This window comes from Leuciscus leuciscus, assembly GCF_965113295.1.
Source record: "Leuciscus leuciscus genome assembly, chromosome: 19".
NCBI classification, from domain to species: Eukaryota; Metazoa; Chordata; class Actinopteri; order Cypriniformes; family Leuciscidae; genus Leuciscus; species Leuciscus leuciscus.
Genome location: NC_138743.1, coordinates 32,847,421 through 32,874,238, shown reverse-complemented (window position 1 = coordinate 32,874,238; position 26,818 = coordinate 32,847,421). Strand labels below are relative to the sequence as shown.

The following is a 26,818-nucleotide window of genomic DNA, read 5'->3' as shown; positions in this document are numbered from 1 at the left end:
TAAATTTGATGAGAGCTTTTGTTCAAATGAGGACTGAAAACACAGGGGTATCGAATGAATACACTCTGAGATTCAGTGTGTATATGTGTGTGTTCTTGGCAATAGTTTGGGGACATTTAAGGACAGCCTTAGTTGGGGGGAAAAACTCCATTAAGTAATACCATATGTAAAACCATAGAATCAATATAGAACTATAAAACAATAGAAATCTATTGTATATCCCCACTAAGAAAGCAAAGTGAATTTTGTGCCTGAATATCCTCTTTCACTGGTCGTATGGTATTGCATGTCCCTGTATAATCTGTATTCATATGCTTGCATATCTAATTAATGTTATTTATCACCATTCCCATTTAGTTTTTATTGATTTGATTGCACTATAGCTTATTGTGACGACTCGAGCTGTATATCGTCCAACTGATAGTTCAACAGCAGCGCTCAGTTAAGTCAGATTAGATGCTAATGTTAGTATTGTTCTGTGCTGTTTCTGTTTGGATCTGTAGACATAGAGGAGCCAGGACTGAATGTAGAGCATCTTAATACCAGACTGGAACAGAGGTTTAAATCTAAACTAGAGCATAGAAATGCTATTATTACCCATAATTCATGGGATGACTCTTAGCATTCCTTGAAAGAGCAAGCTTTTCTCTTGGCCGGATTACTCAAAACCACTGTTCTCTTTCCTTGCAATTACACAAAATGCTCACTTTTTTTTCTGGCTGGTTTACTGGAGCTTCTTCAAATCATCCAGGAGAAGCAAATGTTCTTCAGAAAAGCTGATAGAAAGCAGATAAGATGTGATTAAAGTTCTTTGATTCTGTCAATTGGATCATTATCTTATTTTATACATTTGATGTTATTTCCTAATAAATAGGTTTACTCATGGCATGGGACCAAGATTGTATGATAGACATGTAGTCATTCTCTCATATTATCTGAAATGTTCGAAATAACCATCAATCAGTGTCTCAGTGGATGGCCGAGCAAGGAGAAAAAAAAAAATCTAAATTATATATATAGTAGCAACCACCAAGCAATGACCTGAGTGTATGTGCGATAAACATACACACAGTTCAGTTGCTAGAGTGTTAAGAAGAGCACATCCCCAAGAATCTAGGATATTCTGGTCGCTAGGAATGGCATGGGTCTATGGTATTTTTCTACTCATTAGAGCATCCACCAAGTGAAATTGTTTAGAAAAGTAAACCAAATGATTTGAAAGATTTCATTAATATCTTGTCTTTCTTGTTTATTTTTTTTTTTTTATAGCACATTCACTCATCATTTTACATTGAAGAAACTGTTCATTGACTCACTTCAGCAACTGCTGTTTTTCCTGCTTGAAATATCATACTTTCTATTACCCTTCTCTGTATGTGGGTCATGTATACATGAGAATTCTTCAGTGAGAAAGAGAAAGAGAGATGTGTGTGTGTGTGTGTGTGTGTGTGTGTGTGTGTGTGTGTGTGTGTGTGTGTGTGTGTGTGTGTGTGTGTGTGTGTGTGTGTGTGTGTGTGTGTGTGTGTGTGTGTGTGTGTGTTTGCCTTTGGGCTGTGTTCTAAAGTTTGAGGGAGGATGCTGGCAGTGGTTAACAGTAACAGGAAACGCCAGTCATCCCACTGGAGCCAATCAGCACTAGCCCAACTGAACCCAGTTACACTCCACTCCAGCCAGAGATGTTTCGCTGCAGCGCTCTTTCCATTGGGAACACAGCTGCGGTCTGTATGGATGTGTGTGTGTGCATACTTATTGTTACAACTTTAAGACCCATTGCAGCTGAGTACTGTTATGTATGTGCTGATATGTTGATAACCTGAGAGGATGATTCTGTGGTGGCTTATGTATGGTCACCCTGATTCCAGCTCTCCTCTGCTGCCATGCATTGTTCTATATTCCCCACTGTACTGAGAGAGAGAGAGAGAGAGAGAGAGAGAGAGAGAGAGAGAGAGAGAGAGCAGGCGTGGAGGAAGCTGTACTGAGGGAGGAGGGAACTTGGAAAAGAGGAGGGAGGTTTAGAGAGCGATAGAACAGAAAAAGAAATAAAGAAAGACAAAGAAAGAAGGAGGGAGACCTGTCTATTCTGAGTGACATTACAGCAAGGATCTCAATTATACCGGTGAGTCCTTCTTAAACTCCAGTGGAAACGTTTGCAGTTTGTGTTTAATATTAATATTTGAATATTCCCAAGAGATTAACTTCAAGTAGAGTTGCAGCACTCTGGCAAATTTAATTGTAAGCTGCTAACATTCATAGTTTGGAGAACAACAGAGAGAGTCGTAGAAAGTTTGAGAGTTTTACTCTCGCATGTCATACAATGTATTTCAGTTTGTTTGCATTTTGTCTAAGTGTGAGTTATATTCAGTGCAGCAAAATGAAGTTCAGTGATGTAGTGTGTGTGTTCCTCTCACTCTGTCATTAGCTGTGTCTCTTATTGAAGATACAAAGACAAGTTCTATGAACAATACCTGTTGCATGTTGTCAATTACCACAGAAAATGTCAAATTCTGTTCTCATCCTTCAGTTGGTAATTAATAAAAAGTAATGTTGACAGTTACATGCTTACAATGAAAGTCTATGGGGCAAATGTACTAAAACTGTCCCATGGATTTCCATTGTTTTTAGAAACTACGGGACAAAATAAAATTATGTGGTAGGTCTATTTATTTTTAACCAGGAACATTATTTTAACAATTCTTGAATTTGGCTGGTAGGATATTCAATACATAGCAAACATACAGACATCTATGTGAAAAGTTTGGAGTCGATTTTTGGAGTCGATTTCTTTCAACGATTTTTGAAAGAAAGAAAGAAATACATTTATTCAGCAAAGATGCATTGCATTGAAAGGAAAGGCTTTTTATTTTCACAACAAAAATCTAGTTGTAATAAATGCCGTTCTATTCCACATTTCTTTCATCAAAAACTGTTTTCACAATATATTAAGCAGCACAACTGTTTTCGACATTTATAATAATAATAATATTTAGCTTTGCTATCATTTGAATAAATTACATTTCAAAATAAATTCAGTTGGTTAGGACTTCTTTCAAAACGTTAAATAATATTACCGACCCCAAACTTTTGAACAGTAGTGTGTATGTATGAAAGTAAAAGAATTATGAGGAATGGATGTTTGACAAACAAGAAACTTAATTCATATCGTGATCTCATTTCATTACAAGCAACAAAAGCCGTTCATAAAGTACAACACAAACAGATCAAGATACACAGACAGAAAAAGATACATAGGGCCCTATCTTGCACCCAGCGCAATTGACTTTGTACACCGCCGCATGTTTCATTCCTATTTTGCACCCGCGCACATTGGACTTTTCCCTCCACAGACGCACGTCAGTAAATTAGGAAATGAACTTGCGCTCCCGGGGGCGGTTCAGCGCAAAGAGGAGGCGTATTCCGGCGCAAACGTTCCCTGGTGCTATTTTGTAGGTTTAGAAAACAATTCCGCCACTGACCAGGATAAACCTAGTCTAAGGTCAGTGGCGCGTTGTGCATGATATTCATATGCTATTTTAAGGGCGCATGCTTGGCCATAATCAATGTAGTGTGTGCACAACGCACATGCACTTTGCTTATCTCATCTACACACAGACGCAGCAGTTCTCATTTTTAGAAAACTTTACATTATTACAAGGAAAAATATTAACACACGAGGGAAATCATTGTTGTGTCCATGAAGATGTGAAAAAATAGGCATAAATCTAGCTTACACATTTACCCAAATTATTATACGCCTGTTTAACCGAAACTAATTTGGGTGGGTTTCTCCATCCCCAATGTCACTTCTCTGTGTTTTACGGCCCTGATGAGAACGTCGGTCTCCTCGGCTGTGAACCGCTCCTGGCGTGCGCCTGTCAAATCCGCCGTTATAATAGCAATCCGCCATGGAACAAGCGCGCCTGCTCTTAAAGGGAATGTGAGATGTCGCTCTGATTGGTTTATTTAACGTTACGTCCAAACCACACCTATGAATAATGAAGCTACTTCAGACCAACCCATTTTAGATTTGCGTCGGGCGCAAGAGACATTTATCCCGCCGGTATAATAGCAACAGCGCCTGAGATCCGCCCACAAAGTTACTTGCGTTTCGCACTTGATACTTGCGTTTCAGATCGTTAAAATAGGGCACATAGTGTCATTTGCTGCACAAGTAAGAACCCTTACAAATATGAATTTGATTTTCACTGTTGACACACAGGAACATCTAGCAGAAGCAAAGGCAGAGCACAGGAACGGACACACACCCATGTATAGCCACGCGTGATTACCCAGCAGTTAGGATTCAAACTGGAAAGGAAGTTAGACAATGAGTTATGTTTGTGTTGTGACGACAGCTCTTGCACCGACAATAAAATTTCACTAACAAGCATTCAGACACACACACACACATATACAAAGCCTCTTGTGTTTGACTTCCTGTCTGGAAGACGTCCAACAGCATCTGGATCAATTCAGGATTAAAATAGAAAGGGGAGAGACTTTGGGAGGGAGAGACGAATCAAATAGCTTGCAGAAGTCAGAAACACTCCGCAAACTACATCAAGTGAGAGAGAGAGAGTGACAGTGATTTGCTTTAAGTGCTGGTAGTTTCATCAGTAAAATCATCATAACTGGTATCCCATCCTGATCAGAGCTGTGTGTTGCCATGACGATACGAGGCAGTACCTGCTCGCCGGCTGTTCCCTGCTATGGTCCATTGTGCAGTCTCCTCTTTTGAATGTGTTGGGATTTATTGTTCTGCATGCAGAGACATGTGCACGTGGCCGGAGGGAGCAGCGTATCTGTGTTTGCATTACTGATTACCTGTGTCTGTGTCTTCAAAGCTGTAGTAAAGTACACAGCTTGATGACAGCTTGTCCTCTGTCAGAGTCATGTGTATGAATGTTTATTAGTGGGTTTTGCTAAAGCAAGCATCACTGTTATTATTGCCCATACTTATGGTTAAGGATTTGGACAAATCTCTAATCCTAGTATTGCAATTCAGTACATCCCACAATGTTTGTGACTTAAAAGATACCTCAAATTGTGTGGCTTTTTGAAAAGAGGATAGCTATTACTTTTCTAAATCATTGACTTACAATTTTCTCTACAACAGCTACACATACACACAAACTTTGAAAGGACATGAGTCGAATCTAGAATATCTTGGGGCTGCGCTCTGCACTCTTCTTGGGCAAGAAGCGAAATAGCAACTACCCAGAACACCCTAGCAACCACATAGCAACCTGCTGACAGCCACTCTTGGCAACTCTTGCATGGGTGCCTGTGTGATTTTCCCACATTGCTGTAGTTATATTCTTAGCTTTACTTTTTATGTAATTATACATTGTAGATATTGTGTTTTAACCGAAAACATCAGCCTGATGATGTCATTTCCAATAATACAGGAGTGGCAGACAACGTATAATCAAGCCTCCGATCCTCCTCTGCTGTAGACATGACACACACACACACACACACACAGAGCGGACCATATTTATGGATTATTTTAGGGATGTTGTTTTTGGGAAAAGTGTGTGTGGTCCAGGAATTCCATGCATTGTGGGGACAGAATGTCATATCTACAGGCTGGTCAGAATTATTTGCCCCCTTGGTAAATATGATCAAAGATGACTGTAAAAAAAAAAATCTGCATTTATGATATTTTATTACAAAAATTAGCAAAAATCTAACCTTTCATTGAAGTAAAAGAATGGAAAGTGGAGGGTGGGGGGGAAATCACATTATGAAATAAATATTTTTCTCCAAATCACTTTGGGAACAATTATTTGCCCCCCTTTATTAAATACTTCTTGCAACCTCTTTTTTCCAAGATAACAGCTCTCCTATAATGCCTGATGAGTTTGGAGAACACCTGACAAGAGATTAGAGACCATTCCTCCATACAAAATCTCTCCAGATCCTTCAGATCCCCAGATCCATGTTGGCCACTTATTTAGGGTTCAGGTCTGGGGACTGGGATGGCCATTGCAGATGCTTGGTTTTGTGCTCAGTGACCCATTTTTGTTTTGATTTTTATGTTTGTTTTTGGATCACTGTCCTGATGGAAGATCCAAACATGGCCCATTATAAGACCTCTAGCACAGGCTGTCAGGTTTAGATTTTTTATCCGTTGGTATTTGATCGAATCCATGATGCCATGTATATGAACAAGATGTCCAGGACCTCTGGCAGAAAATTAGGCCCACAGCATTAAAGATACAGCAGAGTGAGCAAGTAATTGTTCCCAATGTGTTTTGGAGAAAAACATTTATTTCATAATGTGATTTTTCCCCCCACTTTCAATTATTTTACTTCAATTAAAGGTTAGATTTGTACATTTTTTAAAAAATATAATAATAAAAAGGATAAACAATGCAGATTATTTTTTTTTTTTAACAGCCATCTTTGATCATATTTACCAAGGGGGCAAATAATTCTGACCAGCACTCACTCTATCTATCTATCTATCTATCTATCTATCTATCTATCTATCTATCTATCTATCTATCTATCTATCTATCTATCTATCTATCTATCTATCTATCTATCTATCTATCTATCTATCTATCTATCTATCTGTCTGTCTGTCTGTCTGTCGTTCAAAATTTGTTTTTTTTAGATTAAAATTAATATTTTTTACTCAGCAATGATGCATTAAAATGATCAAAATTAACATTAAAGACATTTACAATGTTACATTTCTGAAAAAAAAAAACTGTTCATCTGAACTCTTTATTAACCAAATAATATTAAAAAAATATATCATGGTTTCCACAAAATACTAAGCAGCACAACTGTATTCAACATTGATAATAATAAGAAATGTTTCTTGAGCTGCATATCAGCATATTAGAGTGATTTCTGAAGGATCATGTGACACTGAAGACTGAAGTAATGATGCTGAAAATTCAGCTTTGCCATCACAGGAACAAATTACATTTGAACTAATATTAAAAACAGAAAACATTGTATTTGCATTGTATTTTGATCCTATACATTTTTAAGTACAATCAATTTGGATGTTTAAAGGACAAGTTCGGTATTTTACACTTAAAGCCCTGTTTTCAGATCGTTTCTGATGAAATAGAACGGTTAAGATTGAAATTTGGACACTCACCGAGTGGTCAGGGGTGTTCACTGATATGCTCACACAAAAATCGCTGCAAAAGATGCTTTCCAACAGGTGTTTTACCATTCGTTGTAAAACTGTGGACCTATTTTTCCAAACGCCTCACACCCGTACATTCTTCCGTTGAGAGCTTGAATAATAGACACTCCAGCCCGGCGGCAGAGTAATACCGTACCTCACAGCACATCCAATACAAGTCAATGGAGTTGGACAAAAACTACGATAAAACCTGTTGGAAAGCATCTTTTGCAGCGATTTTTGTGTAAGCATATCAGTGAACACCCCTGACCACTCGGTGCAGCCATTGTGGGGGGGTGCTACCACAGAAACCGAAACCAAATTTCAATCTTAACCGTTCTATTTCATCAGAAACGATCTGAAAACAGGGCTTTAAGTGTAAAATACCGCACTTGTCCTTTAAGTAATTTCAACTTAAATTACTTTAAACTGACTTTAAAAATTTGTTGAATCTATAAAACTTTGTAAAAAAGTTGCAAATTGCTTAACTTATTGGTGAGTTAAAGCAATGTAAAAACATATAATGTCTTAACTTATTGATCATATAATTTTTTTACAGTGTGCAAGGGGTATCTGTTTTCACTTTCTGTATGTGTTTGATATAATCAAGATTGAAAAATTGTCAATGTTTTTGGAATATGATGGGCTAACATGTTAAAACCTAACGTCGGTTGTACTGTACTGTATGTTTTACTTATGCACATCTGAATGAAGTCACACATACACACCCTCACATGCACAATTACATAGCTTTATGGTGTGCCACCACTGCAGAACAGAGACACCCATGTACATCACTGATGTGAAATGAAGCAATATGATTGGCTTACAGTCCAATGACAAACACTAGAAGATACTAATGTGAAGATACTCACACTACTAGTAAAATAGTGCAGATAACAAAGTCACTAATATGCCAGCAAAGAATTCCAGCAACACAGCACACACTAGGATGTGTGTTTATAAGCCAGTGTGGTTCCCTGCTGTTTGAGCATGATGTTAAGTTTGAATGAGGTCACCACACATCTGGAGAATGACACAGTTTTGAAACTCTGTTCAGTGAACTAAAGCTTCTCTCTCCCACTGAACAAGAAACACTCAATTTCTTTCTCTCTTCACATACACGTATATTTACTAAGATACTTAGATGGGGACATACTATAATCTCCTTGTTTACAAATTAAGCACTTCACTATTAGCACTTCAAATTGTAAGCCTTACATAAGAGTCTTGTGGGGGAAAAACAAAAGTATAATTAAGCATATATGTTTAATTATACTACCTTTAAAAGTTTAGGGTCGGTAAGATTATTATAATTTTTTTACAGTGGTGTTTTAATATTCATGAACTCATACGATCACATCACAAACTGGTTGCATGTGTGCTGTATAGTCACGTCTCTTGTACATGCGTGTGAAGACAATGAAGTGTGACACTCCCATTCTCCTGCTGGCCACCCTTTTACACACTGACAGCTTTCACTACACACACACACACACACACACACACTAATGCTCTGCTGCTGCCCATATGAGTGAGCATGTGTGTGTAGAATGAGAGAGACAGGCCTGTCTTTTGTTTCGTTCACTGACAGAAATGCTGTTCAGTGTTCAATAATGAGCTCATGCCACAACAACAGTGTCATGTAGTGGCAGTCAAGCACACAGGCCTGTACCAGCACAACACACACACACACACACACACACACACACACACACACACACACACACACACACACACACTCACACACACACACACACACACACACACACACACACACACACACACACACACACACACACACACACACACACACACACACACACACACACACACACATACATCCCTTCATCTTACACAGGCAAACCATGGGGGTGGACAGAATGTAATATGTTGTGTCAGGTTATCACAAATAATTTCAACAGATTTTATGATAAAAAATACAATGGAGGACACCATGCAGTGTCAGTTCAACGGTTGCAGTGCTTTTTTACAGCATAACTACTGGATATCAAAAAGATATTGAAACAAAACAAGTTCAGAATAAGCCAAATATATGTGTATTTTTTTAAAACAAAAGGATAAAGAGATCGGGAAAGCATTAGTGATGTCAGGATATTGTTAGCAGATGTATTTTATTCTTAAGTTCTGATTCTGGACTCACAATTTTCTTTCCACACTCTTTGCATATGTGTTTATAATATGCATCACAGGTGTGTGTGTGTGTGTGTGTGTGTGTGTGTGTGTGTGTGTGTGTGTGTGTGTGTGTGTGTGTGTGTGTGTGTGTGTGTGTGTGTGTGTGTGTGTGTGTGTGTGTGTGTGTGTGTGTGTGTGTGTGTGTGTGTGTGTGTGTGTGTGTGTGTGTGTGTGTGTGGATTAAACCTGATAAATGTGCTTTCTAAATGGTCCATGCTGAATCGGTCTGCCTCTGTGATGCCAGCAGAGATCGCCCTGCCTGCCATGTTTTTGATCGCCCTGCTTTCCTGAACTGTACAATTTAGTTATAGGGCCAGTTTTCAGGTCTCATTCGCTCTGTCTATCTATAATGTTCAATACACTATATTTATTACAAGAAAAACTGTATGGTCAAAAACTGTGTATACAGATAGATTGACAGACACACTGAGGCTACGTCTACTACATTAATCCGGATACATTTGAAAAACGGCATTTTCATTTCAAAACGCTCTGTCCACACCAGCAATTTTCTCGTCCACGCATGCTTAAACCCTCATAAAAGCTCACTGAGATGATAGAGACGGAACAAGATATAATAAAGTTATTTATTCATGCAATTCTTCTGGCACTGTATGATGCATCCTGGTCGCACTCACTCACCATTATATGTTTGGTCTAAAACGCGACTGCTCTAATGTGTTTCCGCAGGACAAGAAATGCGAGTAAATTCTGTCATCTTTGCAGTATTGTGATATGAAGAGTGCGCAAAGTAACATATTTTAGCAACTGTGTGAAAGTGAATAGCCCATAACAGGCACAATAACGGTATAAACATGAATATCTATCAGTACAATATGCGTCACATGACTAAACATGCTTTATCGGTTTCAGATACCTCAATTTTCACAGTCCTCACTCTACGCCGTTTTCAAATTTATCCATTTTGGAGAGCGTTTTCAAAAAGCTTAGTTTTCGTTAATAAAAATGCTGTCTCAGTGTGGACAGAAAATATATTAGTGTGGACCTCAAACATCTACCTCTCTATGAGCCTAATGTGTTGTAAACTATATTTATTACAATACATACTTTAGATAAACAGACAGGTATACAGACAAATAGATACATAGACAGACAGAAAGATACATAGACTGAAAGATAGGACGATAGATGGATATTTAGATGTTGATTAGTAACCGTTCTGATGCATTCAGTGAGATTTTGTCATTTCTCATCCCGATTCAAATTGGTACCTTCTGAGCTCTTGTCTTAAATGATTCATTAAAAGAATTTGTTCATAAGAGTCATTTTCTCATGAATCAAATTACACTGGACACATTGTATTTCTGTGAGGATCAATACAGGAAACACTGAAACAAGATAAAATAGGGACACCCACAATACTGTGAGCTGAAGCAGTTCTCTTTAGTCCTGCCAGAGAGACTCAAAATAAAATGTTGAAAATGTGTTCTTTCTGCTAAGACCTTGAAGACATAACACACAGTGTTCGTTTATTTGAAGGAGTTTAGACTTTGTGTAATCTGGCAGAGAAGTGTTTTGATGATACGTAGATTTTTCCAGTAAAAAGACAGATACTTTGTTGCTTATCCACACACACACACACACAAGGTGGGACCACATGTAGCTGCAAATATGTTGACACAGCATCTACATCCCTGTGGACTAATGATTGTTATTTTGCTGCCTGCTGTAACAGCCAAGTCTAATTGTGTGTCTGAAAGCTCCCGCTGAGTTTGATGTGTTTATGAGAATCAGTCCCACATTAAAAACCTGGATAATGGGGCCAATAAAGTCAAGCCCATCCTGATCAGTGCCAGCGGAGTTGTACCTATATACTATTTTCCCTTTCATCCTCCACCCCCAGCGGCGAGTTAAGTGGGCTGCAGTGTGTGTGTGTTTGTTGGCGTCTGACCACAGTAGTATATTAATAGAGGAAGACTACCTGAGGGGGAATAGGTGTTTTGGGAGCGGAGATTGAAACAGCCCATTAAAAGAGTTGTTTTCGTTTTCCTCTTTTCTTACCCAGAGCAGCAGGAGTCCAAACACATACAACGTTCACTTTCACCGCCCGGCTACTGTTGACTTTACACATCATGAAATCCAGTTCACATTGTATCTTTTTTAAGAGCTTAAATGTCTAATACTAAAAAACTAATATTACTGAAACAGTGATATTGTAGATATAAAAAAATACGTTTCCAGGCAGTTTTCCTTAGAGGGATACTCCACTTTAAAATGAAAATTCTGTCATCAAATACTCACCCTCGTGTTGTTTCAAACCTGTATGAATTTCTTTCTTCTGCTGAACAGAAATGAAGATATTTAGAAGAATGTCAGTAACCAGACAGTTTCTGGTACCATTGACTTCCATAGTATATATTTTTTCCTACTATGGAAGTCAATGGTACCAGAAACTGTCTGGTTACTGACATTCTTCTAAATATCTTCCTTTCTGTTCAGCAGAAGAAAGAAATTCATACAGGTTTGAAACAACACGAGGGTGAGTATATGATGACAGAATTCTCATTTTAAAGTGGAGTATCCCTTTAAACACAGCCCGATTTCCATCACTTGACAACCAGGTAGTCCACTGGTTGAGACTGTTCTGGTAAATCAATCTGCAAATTGCTTACTTGGTTGTCTCAGCATATTGACTGAGATATGAGAAAGCATTTATTATATATATATATAAAAAATACACACTTCACCTTTAACATAATTGATCCATAGTTGACATCAGCATTGGCACTGAGTTAATAAGAAAGGTCTTGAGTTGATCTTGGCTGGCTCACTGTTCAGAAGATTTATTGTGGAATAGATTGTGATCTCTTGAACTACCATGCACTGCACGCTTTTAAAGGCAGCCAGAAGCAATCAAAGCCCAACCCGTCTCTGTCTCTCCCCCAGGCATTATCAAACGCTCAGAGGGTGTCTGCCTGAGTAAATAGAGCAGGAGCTTTCTGATGATGCCAACTAGCACAATAGCAGGAAAGTGCAGTGGAGGAGAATCATTTTAGGATTTTGTATTCTCTCCAGTGTTTCTCATGTTAACAACTTTTTTACACCTACACTACTGTTCAAAAGTTTGGGTCAGTTTTAAAAAAAAAAATACTTCTGCGCAGGGCCGGTTCTAGACATTAGGAGGCCCTAGGCAAAATTCATGTTGGAGGCCCCCCACCCCCAATAAAAAAACACTTGAAACAAATATGATTCCTAACCTTTTTATTTATACAACATTTAATTTTAAAATCAGTATATTTTTACTTACACAGTACATAAGTTTGGACACATTACTATTTTTAATGTTTTTGAAAAAAGTCTCTTATGCTCATCAAGCCTGGATTTATTTGATCAAAAATACAGAAAAATTATATAGTGAAATATTATTAAAATTTAAAATAATGGTTTTCTATTTTACTATACTTTATATTTCTGTGATGCAAAGCTGAATTTAGTGTCACGTGATCCTTCAGAAAACTTTATAATATTCTGATTTATTATCAAATGTTAGAAATGGTGCTTAAAGGAGAAGTTCACTTTTAAAATGAAAATTCTGTCATCATATACTCACCCTCATGTTGTTTCAAACCTGTATGAATTTCTTTCTTCTGCTGAACACAAAGGAAGATATTTAGAAGAATGTCAGTAACCAGACAGTTTTTGGGTCCCATTGACTTCCATAGTAGGAAAAAAATGAACCTGATCTCACGGGAAAACGTACAAATTCTACGAGGTGGCTAATTCGTACGAATTCATACGACCTCACTCGTACGAATTCGTACGATTTTTGCAAAATCGTACATATTTTACGAATTGCCCAATTCCCTGACCCCGCCCCTAAACCTACCCATCACGTGGGTTTAGACAAATCGTACAAATTCGTACGAGTGAGGTCGTACGAATTCGTACGAGTTAGCCATCTTTTTATCATTCGTACGAATTCGTACGAATTGGTCGTGAGATAGTGTTGAAAAAAATATATACTATGGAAGTCAATGGGACCCAAAAACTGTCTGGTTACTGACATTCTTCTAAATATCTTCCTTTGTGTTCAGCAGAAGAAAGAAATTTATACAGGTTTGAAACAACATGAGGGTGAGTATATGATGACAGAATTTTCATTTTAAAAGTGAACTTCTCCTTTAATATTTATTTTATAACCTGTGATACTTTTTTCAGGATTTTTGATTATTAAAAAGTTGTTTTAAAAAAGTCTTCACTATCACTTTTTATATATTTAACACATCCTTGCTGAATATTCCTGTTTTTTTCTGTATTTTTGATCAAATAAATGCAGGCTTGTAGAGCATAATAATAAACTTCTTTCAAAAACATTAAAAATAGTAATGGGTCCAGACTTTTACGGTACTGTATGTACATATTAATCAAACTTTATCTAAGGTAATCTCTTTTTTGTTTAATGAAGATGTTATTGTTGTTGTTGTTGTTATTTTGCTGTTTTATTCAATTTATTCACAGTTCCAGAATCCCACTTCAGTAGATGAGCATAAGTGCTTTTATATTGCATTGCTACCTTAAATATGCTATACACAAATCAAGTGGAAGAGAAAGACACGATCGCTACTGAGCAGAAAAAAATGTATAAACTGATATTATTGGCGTAATGTCAGGGTATAATTTAATCATCAGCAGAATTTAGAAGATAGACCCATAGATATGAGATCCTTTACTTGAAACATTTAAAAATGTTGTAGTGTGTTGGCTTTTTAACTTAGAATACAGACGTCTTGTCTTTTAATTTTGTAGCTTTTTTACTAGTCAGCTCCCGACGCGATGTTATTCATTGTACGCGCAAATTCAAAGCGTCGCGTCTGGGCACGTTAATGACACTCGCGCTCTTTTAAACTCGTAATAAAGGGGTGAATGATTTTTCCAGAAATGACGCTGATCTACAGTACAAGTTTATATTTAGAATACATTGCAATCACTCCAAAACAGATGACGACAACTCACACACCTGCAGTAGCCTATGAGCTGTGCTTCTTTGTGTGCTTATTAGGCTTTTGCCTCGCAGCACCTGATGGATGCGTTCGTTACACATACTTTCAGAAGCCGGCACCCGCTTTGTAACGGACACATTAATTGGTTTAACTGCAGTAATGTAACAGTCTATGGTTAAGATAAACGTCGTCACTATTTTTAGTTAATTAATAAATATTGAAATAAATTGTAGATAGGACATTTGTACAAATTTTTTTTTTTTTTTTTTTTTTTTTTTTTTGTCCCTCTGTCTGGGCCCCATCCCGCCAATCGGGCCCTAGGCACGTGCCTAGTTTGCCTTTGCGTTAATCCGGCTCTGCTTCTGCGTCTATTCAGGGCGCAAAAGTATCAGCAAGGACTTTTTGTTTTACATTGTTAAAAAAATAAATGCTGTTTTTGTACTTTCTATTAATCTAATAATCCTAAAAATATGTATCAAGTTTTCCACAAAAATATTAAGCAGCATGTTTTAACATTGATAGTAATAACAAATGTTTCTTAAGCACCAAATCAGCATATTAGAATGATTTATAAAGGATCATGTGACACTGAATACTGCAATTGGAGTAATTAAAAAATATATTAAAATAGGAATCAGTTATTTAAAATTGTAATATTTCACAATTGTATAGTTTTTACTATTTTTCGATCAAATAAATCTTCAGAAAGAGTGCGTGTGTGTGTTTGTGTGTGTTTGGCAGGAATGATAGCTGAGCACGTAAAGCTAAAACTATATGAAAGTCAAATTACTCATAAAAGGTAGGGTAGGAAACTTTCGGAGAGTCTAGCAATAGATGAATATCAGATGATGTCACCAACGTCTCCTCACTGACGTCACTCACTTCTAAAACTTGTCTGCCGCCATCTTGACTACCTGATTCACGTCAGTCGCAAAGGAACTAGCTAGCTATGCCTTCAATATGTTGTGCGGTGGGGTGCAACAAAAAAGTAGACCCCCAAAATATCCTTTTACAGGTTACCTCAGGACGAAAAAAGATGGCGTAATTTGCGGGTGGGACGGGTGGGACATGTCCCCACCACTTTTGAAACATCTCGCGGCACGAATGTACTAATTCAAATAAACAAAACATCTCCAGTTAACTAGCAGAGCATTCATTTCGTTCGTTTGTTAAATAAGAGGCGATCTAGCGCTGAAATGTGTTGTTTCTGAAATCAAGTGATCAAAGTGCTCGTTGCCGCTGCGATCAGTGGCGCGGATACTGTGTTTGTTTGTGGCTCGCGCACAGTCTTCACTCGGACGCGCGCTTCAATGTGGAGAGACTCTCTATTCGTTCCGGTGAAATTACAAAACAAACTGCACACAAACGTGTCCCTGCCTGATATACAACCACTGATAAACATAATCGGTTTTGATGAGAAAAAGAAAAAAAGTTCTGCCACTGGACCATTTAAATACACGCTTAAAATAGTCGGATCAACATATAATATCACTGACTGGTAGTTCGGTAGCAGCGGACAGAGGCTGGAAGTACGCATCAGGTATCGCGTAGGGATCACACCTTAACAATATTATTTTTTGAAAGTAGCGTTTCTTTTCATGGCAGTCGAGATGCGAATGTTGTCTTTCGTAGCCATTTACTGTATCCGTACGAAGCTGTAAATAGTTGCAAGCTAGCTAGTTAATGCTTGTCAGTACCATAGACAGTACTCGGTAGGTACTCAAGATGGCGGCAGTCAACTGGAAAAAGAGCGGATGACGTAAGAGGTCACGTGACTGATATTCATGTATAGCAAGCTAGCTTTCAAAGCATAATATCCCACCCTCCCTTCAGAGTGTCTCCAAAGCCACGCCTTCTTAAAAACACGAGAGACAGCGTTAAAGTACCTCATGACTCAAAGCACATAACATTACAATAATAATGAACAAAAACCATGTACGAATGATTTTAAGAGCAAATCATGATTTACCAAAAATGTCGTAAAAATCCGCAAAAAAAATATAGGAACTACTGAAACCACACGTAGGTAAAAAGCAGTTACTCTGTATGGTCTTATAATCATGTTACGAAGTTTATTATTATATTGTTTATCGTATTATTACGAACTATTATTATATTGAAGTATGTTGCATTAATTGTGTTATATAATCCATATATAAAATTACATAATAAAATTATTAATAATACAATTAAAGTTAATCTTAAATACATTCAATCATACAGTTAAAGAATAAGAAAAGCTGTGTTATATGTTTAGTTGTGAGGTTTCTCTGAATAACACAGATATACGCGTATGTACATCTGGCAAATGAGAGGTCTATAATCTGGGTCTGTATGAAAGGTGTTTATTGTGAGAACTGGTGAGAACGGCACACTTGGCATTGCTCAAGGTTCGGGCGAGAGCTCGTATGCAAACAGCGGCAAGCTTGACGAGAGTGATTAAAGGCTGTGCAGAAAGCGTGTGCGGAAAGCCCATATATGGAGATGGTTTGGGCGTGTTTTATGCAAATGACCACCCTTGTGCACGCGGCCGCTCATTTAGAATACTCCAAATTAACTAACATCAGAACTATGTTAAGAACAAATTAATGTGCGTACGAATGTGTTGTGAATTAGGTGGATATTGTTCATGAGAAGTTCTGTGCATACTAAAACAAAATAATTGAATGAGACCCACTGACCTGTACCACCTGACTGCTGCAGATTCATTTCGCCGTTGATAGTGTTATCATTGAAACGCATAATTTCGAGTCACGAGGCGATCCGAGTATAATGTCACGGGCATATCTTCCAAATTACAGTAGTTATGGCATGAAAGTAGCATAAGCTTGTTGTTTTGGTTCAGGAGGAGCTGTAAAAGGTGGCTGCTGTTTTGGTTGCGGTGATCTGTGACTGACGTGTTCGCGGAGGTATGGAAATGCATACGCTGACAGGCTGGAAGGACATCGTATTATTGCCCTCGGAACAAGCATGGACGAACATTTTATGGTCCTACACCTTCTACAGATGATATATACATATAAATATATTTCGATTGACATAACTTATTGATTGCTATCAGGATGTAAAGAGACTTTCAACCAGCGTAACAAAAAACAAATCACCTACCCTGCCTTTAATTTTGTTTAGTTGTAGTGATCATTCATTTAAAACAAGAGTTTAAGTTGTTTTAGTTTTTAGGCTTTTTATTTAAGAAAAGGCTAGAGATAAATGTAATATAACTTAAGATATGAGAGGCAGTTTGTGTCACCACAAGTAAGCAAATGCTGCAAAGCATTCATTTGATATAATGACAGTTACAGCAACTTGATTAAAGACATCATTGTTAAATACATAGTTTCATATTCAGTAATAGTTACCTGTTCCCCCTCAGGTAGAATGTGTGGTCAGAGATGTTTGTTTATCTGCATTTCACCCTGGCTTTGAATGAGCCTCATCCAATCAGAAATTAAAGTCAAAACTATGATTCTCCTCTACTGGCTTAAGGGCAATGAGTTTCACAAATGCAAATGTGTGTGTGCGTCTGACCTCAAATAATTCATTGCAGCAGCCCATATTTGAGTGTTCATGTTCCCTAACCACAAACTTAAGGACCCAAGTTTAATCTGTCTGTGAAATGGTTAGGAATAACAACTGTGTCTTGTTTTATGTGAGTAGAGTCTGTTTTATTTTAAATGATGGTTGTAACCAGTAAAACCCTTGTTTAAACTCAGAGAGATTTTATGGTCAGCCTGGTAAAGACATTTTGTGTTTAAAGTTGTTGATTTTGTTGGGGAAAAATGGGGAAAATGACACATATACCACATTCTCAACACGGTATGTTTGTGTGTGTGTGTGTGTGTGTGTGTGTGTGTGTGTGTGTGTGTGTGTGTGTGTGTGTGTGTGTGTGTGTTTTCTCTGGGTGTGCATTCATGACCCCAGGGGGAGCTGTTTCCTTAAAAGTGCAAACTGCACTTCTGAACATGAATGAACATATTATAAAGAAAGCAATAGGACCAGGAATAGGAAATATCTATCTATCTATCTATCTATCTATCTATCTATCTATCTATCTATCTATCTATCTATCTATCTATCTATCTATCTATCTATCATTGTGGAGCATGTCCCAGTGAGTTTTTGTCAGTGAGTAATCAACCTCACTGTGGAACTCAGTGTTCATAACCCATGGCTGAAATATTATTTCTGTTTCCATAGAAATCAGCTGTGGTCTGTCCCTTGTGGTTGAGGCAAAGAGCAGATCTGTCCAACCCACACTCAAACACACAGGTACCCATGGCATAGTGTTTATATCCCTGGCATGTTTTTATGACAGTCAATGGCCAGTGGCCTCAGCGAGCACTCATCACTCCCCCACTCTACTGTAGACATGCTAACAAACCTGAGCCAAGCGCCTCAGGCCAGCGGTGTCCTGCCCTCCACCCCTCCTGTGTCCTCCTCCCCTCTGCTTGTGTTTGGCAGGTAGTCAACTCAATTTCTCGCCTGCTGATTCTGCGTCTCCCTACCTCACCTCTTTCTTTTCCTCTTCCTCTCTTCATTTTCTCTGTAGAAAGGGAGGATTAAGAGATGATGGTCAAATGTGTAGTTGCTCTGTCTATAGTCTAAGTGGTTTTTAGGAGATTGCTTAAGCCTAAAATACTGGCATTGTCTACTTTCTGCTTTCGAATTTTTCTAAAACCCAACCATACTGAGAAACAAACACTTTCTCAGATATATCCATTTCAGTACGACTATTTCTTTTTTCTTTTTTTTTTTTACAATTTATACAGCAGCTAAATATTGTATTAAGCATATTTACCCTCAATTCTTTAGTTTATCTGTATATCCACAAATGTGTTTCTGTTTCTGTTTTCTTATCCTTATATTTCCATTGTTCTTTTGTGCAAGTCAACTGCGTTCCTCTGAAACTGCGATTGTGTGTTGTTCCAAAGTGTATGTTTATGAATATTAATATGCCTGTCGGTGTGACAGATTGGCCGTGTGTAAAGCTCCAATCAGTACAACATTTTTCTTGAATGTAACTTCACTCTCCAGTGGATTGGTTGCTATGGCGACAGGCCTGTTTGTTGTGGGTGGGAAGCAGAGACTGACAAACACCAGCATCTGGTGGACTGGCCTCTCTTCCACGATGGTGTGGCGCAACCCTGCATAGCATGTCAAGGACAGGCATTTGTATTCATTGTGCCTTTGAGCCATTTTTAAACTAAACTGAATTTAAAGGAATAAAAAGTTAAACTCTATAGGCAGCATTTGTGGCATATTGTTGATTACCACAAGGAAGTGAATGAGGCAAATTTTGGAGGATTTAGAAATAGAAATGTGAGGCCTATAATCTTATTTTTTTTTAAATTACGTTGATTTTCTGTTTAAAAGTGTTCCCTATTTGAGCGGTTTAAATCATATTTGCAATAGAGCCCGACCGATATATCGGCGGGCCGATATTATCGGCCGATATTAGGCATTTTCCAAACTATCGGTATCGGCATTTATAATGGCCGATAAATGAATATTAAAAAATTGTTATAAAAGCGGACGAAACACCCTTCAACCATGTTATGAGTGTTGGCGCTACATAGTTTGTCCACCAGAGGGCACTATACAAGGAAGATCGCTAACATCAATGAGCTTGGAAATCACAACAAACTTATTCTGCTAAATAAAGTAATGATTACTGTATTTATAACTAGCATATCTGTAGTTCCAGTCTCTGCATTGTAAAATGTAAGTTAGGCACGCGAGGAGTGAACATTTAGACATAGAGAAAAAGTATCAAACATAGCCTGTGCATAAAAGTTAGCTTTTCTTTTACACGTGTGTGAAATCCAAGTGTGCGTTGCTGACTTCGTTTAGCCGCAGCATTAACGAGGCACATAATGTATTTAGTGCATCACTAAGTAGTTGATTTTAGAAGGCAGGCAGCAAATGATGATTGAAAATGGTTTGTTGTAGCTTGATGGAATAGATGGATAGAATTAAAAGAGTGCAGGTAAAGGGATAAGCAAGTTGACATTGTAATTATAAGGTAGCTTATAACATTGACATTTGGCAGACGCTTTTATGAAAAGCGACTTACATTGCATTTCAAGGTACACATTTACAATCTTATCAGTTCTTCACACACACACATTATTACATAATTGAATTATTACTGTCAATATTAATAATAATAGTTGACTTTTTTTGTTCAAAGGACTTTAAGTTTCATATCTTAAGTTTTTATTTGTATACATTATATTTATATGAACTTTAATATATTCTGTTCTGTTGTGACAATATATAACAAACAAGTTTATTTTTAAACTGCATTATCATATTATTTTAGTAAGGCTGAGGACTCTTAAATAACTACAAATAACTAATGTTAGGGAAATCTGTTCATGTTTTGTTACGCGTTTCTGGATTTTAAAAAATATATATATATCGGCCGATATATCGGAATATCGGATTTTTAAATCACCAAATATTTGTATCGGTATCGGCCTTAAAAATCCTTTATCGGTCAGGCTCTAGTTTGCAATTGCTTTAGGGTTTATTGCGTTACGTTGGTTGTAAATGGCACCAAAGTTGATTATAAATTTCATAGAAATGGTTAGTAAGCCATATTGTTCACATCTTGTGGCTATACGATTGAAACGGTGAGTATTGTAACGCTAACAGTTTGGTCCCTTTCACTTCCATTGTAAGTGCCTCACAGTAACCCAGATTTATTTATTTTTTAAGAGACTGTGGTAATCAATATTATGCTACAAGTGCTGTCGCTGAACATACTGAACCTGAAATATTAAATTAACACCAGCTCAATGGAAGAAAATGTTGTGTTATGTGCTGTATGCTAAGTCCGATGTGTGGGGAGCAGCTGTTTGTTATGGTGCATCTGGGTCTTCAATGAGGATGTGAAAGATTCTGTCAGGCTTCTATTAATTGCTATGGGTCTGTACAGTTCTCATTATGACTTGCTGTGGGAAACTCAGTGAAAAGATCACAAAGATGAAGTCAGTGGAAAACCAGCATCAAACATGTTTCTTATCTCCCTCATACTAGCATAGTCGACATGTTCAGCATTACCCCTATTGCCAAGACATTAAAGATCAGAGAGTTAAACTGGATGCGGCTGCAAACTTTACACTTCCATTCAAAAGTTTGTCAGTATTTTTATTTTTTTTATTAGCATATACCTTTAGTGCAAAGCCTTTGTTATTAGGATTTGATGGTTTCATCGTCATTCTGACTAATCTTAGTACTTTTCCACATACATTTACCCTGCAGTTATGATGTCAACCACCAGGGGGCTCTATTTGGAAATGAATAGCTCACACTGTGATTACATTGGGCGGACTGATGGCTGTGCACATTATTTGTCCTACACTAAGTTTCCAGAGAGAGAAATGAATCCTAGGATGACAGATTTAACAGACACATAGCAGTGTTATAGTGTCATCATGTGGACAGCATGACATTGCAGGATCAGAAATGGTTTGATTGATGGTTTATTATTTGATGAATGAAATTACATACTCAGCCATTCTGTTATCAAATATATTTGCAGATTGTCCATTGCAGAATGCTCACTAATCATTTTTTTTGTCAATATAATGTGCATGTGCGTTCGCTTCTCATTGTGCTTTTCTTCACACCGTACCAGTTCGCAACCGTACCATGATTAAAGTGCACACAGTGCCAAATCTCCAGACAAATGTGGTTGCACATGGACGGCCGGTTGCTGGATGGCTCAAATGCTGAGTTCCAGTGTGCCAGACTAATGCAGCTAAAAGAAACACTCCAGCTAATAGCTGTTTACTCAGTCATGGAGCAACACAGCCAAACAGGGATAAATGATCCCTGTATTTCAGTACCCCTCAGTGCCTGGAGCGCCCAAAGAGTTTAGAGATATAATGACAAAAGCGAGTGTTTCTCTGAAACACCTTAGTGACCCATTTACAGGGGAGATGCCAAGTTTATGCAAATAAGTTTGTCAAGCATAACAGACATTAGCATGCACGATAGGTTCCAAATCATGCACACACTAATAAAAGCTGCTTTATTTTACATAAAGGTTTTATCTTTAACTTTTCGTTTAATTCTCGTGTCTGGGGAATGGATGAAGTGCAGGTCTGATTACTGTGTTTTGTGTTTTCGCCATCATAGCATGAAGACACATTCAGGATAAACTCCCTATAGACAGCAGAATGCTCATCTCGCCTCAAGATCTGAAACTATCACACAGAGTATAGCACATTTGTGTTTTTATTTATTTATTTAGGTTATCTTTGAGCAGTGTGTTGTGCAGTGCAGCTGAAGTGAAGCCCTCCCACTACCAGCATGAACCAGAAAACACACATACACACTTCTGAGAGTATTCTGTTTGAAGTTAGCACTGGCTGCTGTTGAAAAGCCACCCGTATTATGACTGATCCTGCTGTAACATGACACTTTCCTGAACTGGACAATGCTTGAAACTAACTGGATGAAATACTATTACTAACATGATTTCTGGAAACTATAGAATATACATATTGCATCACATTTGATTTACAAATTAAACACAATTGTGTTTTATTACACAGTTTTCGTTTATAATTCTTGGATTGATTATACATTTTTGGATTGTGTGCAAAGTCTGCAAACATTGGTTTTAAAGTGATTGTTTTGTATAGATTCAATCATATGAATGCACACTCATAAATATACAGTTTCATTAAAGTGATGGCTCATATACTGTTGCAGAAGGTCATTGAGTGTTCATTCAAGTGTATCTTATGAATGCAAGTGTATTTTATCACCCAAATATCCCACATGAAAGCGACCTGGTTTGATCAATCTCATTAGGATAAGGTCAACCACTTTTTGATCTCATATTTGTTTCCTTTCTCTTTTGTTCAGATGTTTGAGGTCAGTAAGATTTTTACAAATGGTTTTACAAGAACATTTTTGCTCACCAAGACTGCATTTATTTGACCAAAAATACAGTCATAAATAGTAATATTGTGAAATTTTAAATAATTGGTTTCTGTTTGTGTTTACAGTTTTTCTCAGTCGCTTTGGTGCATTTCTCACATCACTATTTACATTTGCACAACAGTTAATGCAGTTCTCAAAACAATTAGTACAAACTGCAAAACCTAGTTGATAACCTGCAAAAGCGTGTCACTTGCTCAAAATGGAGAGCTCATTCCTCATAAGCAAGTTTTCATGTCAATGAAAGTGTCAGTGTCATCAAGATGAAAAGTCCTGACACCATTGTTTATGAACAAGATAGTCAAATGGCTTTGTCATGTTTTCATTATGACAGTTTACTCTGTCAATGTTTTCCAATGCAAAAAAGTCAGATCTTGGTGACACTACCTGAAAATGCTCAAGACAGCACTATTATACTATTTGCACTGCCATTTGAAAAATACAGTAAAGTTACACATTACTGTATTTAGTGAGGTAACTGAGTACAAGACACTGAATATGTATGTTTCACATTTTTACTGCATATGCTCTTTGCAATTCTAATTTGTTCACAGCATTGTGCAAAAGAAAAAATACACCCTTATTTACAACAAACATAAACTCCCTTTGGGTAGAGCTGTGCACAACTGGAAACAATATTGCAGTACATATTGAAACTGAACATACAACATACATAGTACTGTAATCATTCATGCACATCCAAACGTTCCTCTCTGTCTGACCACATAATTTCATCTACATCACAGCGAATATCATCTCTTGCAATGCAGCGAGGAAAGTATCTCCTCGAGTGGCGATTAAAAAAGATCAAATAAATGACAGATTTTGACAACTAGTTCAAAATTTTTGTATGTAATGACTCAAGCAATGAAATGAGGACTATTAGTTTTATATGGAATGACTATTCAGCATTCACAAGTATAGTTAATTTTGACTGACGTCACATAAGCAAATGTTATAATGTTATAAAACAGCAGAGAGTTGTATGAAAGCAATTGATGCATGTCCAAAAGTATTTGCAATTTGTTGGAAGGAATGAGAAACTGCTACTATGATGTGCACAAATGACTAAATGTTGTGGAGGTTGCATTAACTGTTGTGCAAATGTAAATAGTGATGTGAGAAATGCACCAAAGCGACTGAGAAAAACTGTAAAATTATTATTTTTTCTTTTGTATTATTTTGTAACATCTTTTTTTAACATTATAAATGCCTTTACTCTTCAATTAAATTAATAATTTCTGAATAAAATAATTTAGTTTTAGTTTTTCAAATAAATAAATCATAGTGACCCCAAACTTTTGAACAGTAGTTTATCATCTTTAAGTATCCTTATTTAACATGATTCTGAAGAATATGTGTCCTTCATCCTCAGTTTCAGCAGATCCAAACCGTCCAGCGTTACCGTGGACTCTCGGGATGAAGCTGTAAATGCTACCCTGTGCTCAGGGGTCCATACTTCATAGCTTTAGTTAGGGTATAGCTTATCATCACAGCAGAACAGTGAATGTTTTGCTGTCCACAGAACCAGAGTCTGCAGGTGGCCAGCGTTTTGGCACTTTCCACATAAACAGATCCAGTGAGCCGGGCCAAACTGGCCTGTAGTTCCTGCCACTGAGTATGTAGATCACTGGAATACCAATCACAGCCCTGCAAGAGAACCACTGTGTGTGTCTTACGCAACAGCATCACCATCAGCACCACAGGTGCAGAGAGAGACATGAGCAGAAAACATAAACAAATGACTTTTCCCCAAATATCAAATACAGAAATATTAATGCTGATGGTGTTATACGACACAATAGTCTCAATTTACATAAGAAGCTATTTTTGAAGCATTCAATAATTTTGTTTAAAAAAGTAAACGTGGAATAAGCCCTATTTTACAGATCAAAACAGTCGTATCTGCTCTATATGCCTGTCTGAGCGTTTGTTATGATCTCATTGCAGACAGTGACAGACTCGCATGTTTCTAGCCTAGAGTCGCTTTTCCATATTTGATGTTGGTAATGGGTGGTGTGAATCGGGTGCAGCTGTGTTGACTTTCCTTCCTCAAGATCTGTATGCTCTGTTGACCCCCTGCAGCCCGCCGTTGAATTAAGTGTTTCTTGAAGTATTGTGTGAAAGTTTTTTTTGCAATTCCTGTAGGTTACAGGTGAAAGAGGCCCTTTAGTTTAACAACACACTTTGGTTTGAACCCGGATGCTGTCTCAACAATAGATCAGTACCTTTGCTCTACCTTTCAGTGCTGTTAGGAACTCTGTTTACTCAGCAGGGAACTCCCTTACAAATACACAGTGACCTGAAGCTTTGACCCCTTCCTGGACCTTTTTACCCCAAATTGATTGACAGCCGCTTTTTAAGAAAACATTGTGCTAATCACACATACAGGAGCAGACATCAGGTATAGCGGTAACACTTTACAATAAGGTTCATTAGTTAACATTAGTTAATGTATATTAACTAACATGAACTAACCATGAGCAATACATTTGTTACAGTATTTATGAATCTTTGTTAATGTTAGTTGATAAAAATAGAGCTGTTCCATGTTTGTTCATGTTAGTTCACAGTGCCTTAACTAATGTTAATAAATACAACTTTTAATTTTAATAATGTATTAGTAAATGTTGAAATTAATATTAACTAAGATTAATAAATGCTGTAGAAGTATTGTTCATCCTTAGTTAATGTTAACTAAGGTAGTTAACTAATGTTAACTAATGAACCTTATTGTAAAGTGTTACCGGTATAGCACTAACAGACAATCAGAGACTTCCATTTGAAATGTGTGTACTATTATGTGATAATAAAAGATTGTGTGTGTGTGTGTGTGTGTGTGTGTGTGTGTGTGTGTGTGTGTGTGTGTGTGTGTGTGTGTGTACTGTAGGCACTGAAAGAGAGTTGAGCGTGTGTTTTATATGTTTAGGCTATAAACACTAAGCCTGTTTAGCAGCTGTTTTGAGGCCCTGTCTGTGAAAGTCATTCCTCCTTTACCTCAGACCTGCATTCATTTCTTTGAGAACTGTGTGCATTTGTCTTTGTGCGCGAGTTAGTATAATGTAGATAGTGCTTACAAAACAACTGTGTTTTGCAATCTTAAAAGTAAGATTTTTATTGAGACTCAAGCACTTTCTTTTGCGTTAGTATTGCACAGATGTTTATGTGGGATCTACATCATCACATGGATGGATGGTCTTCTCTCTGCCCCTGTATGACTAATGCAGGAATTCTCACGTAGAACAAGAGGGACTTGCTCTCTCTTTCCCTATCTCTCTCTCTCTCTCTCTCTCTCTCTCTCTCTCTCTCTCTCTCTCTCTCTCTCTCTCTCTCTCTCTCTCTCTCTCTCTCTCAGTCTGTTCTGGCATCTGTCACGAGACTGGACAGCTGTTGCTGCTTTTGGTAATGTGTATCTGGGAAGCAAAGTAAAAAGAAGAAGAACAGACATGTATAGCCGCTTCTTTGTGACATGAGAAATATCCACGGCATGTGCTTTGAACATGCACAATTCTTCAACTCTCTCCTGATGCCTGGCTTACTGCGGCTCAGATTACACAGG

At 37.5% G+C, this 26,818-nt stretch overlaps 1 protein-coding gene across 5 annotated transcripts in view; it reads left to right on the top strand.

The window, feature by feature from the left end:
• The window catches only part of sash1a (SAM and SH3 domain containing 1a), a 266,297-nt gene that overhangs the window by 183,743 nt on the left and 55,736 nt on the right, over positions 1 to 26,818 (top strand). For 2 of the 5 annotated variants that reach the window (XM_082147833.1, XM_082147832.1), the window contains one exon: positions 18,502 to 18,573. The exons of 2 other annotated variants lie outside the window; for them this stretch is intronic. In XM_082147833.1, the coding sequence (XP_082003959.1) occupies positions 18,502 to 18,573 (72 nt within the window). Of the gene's footprint in view, positions 1 to 2,023; positions 2,117 to 18,501; positions 18,574 to 26,818 lie in introns of those variants that run through there. One more of the 5 variants, XM_082147837.1, reaches the window with a different exon arrangement.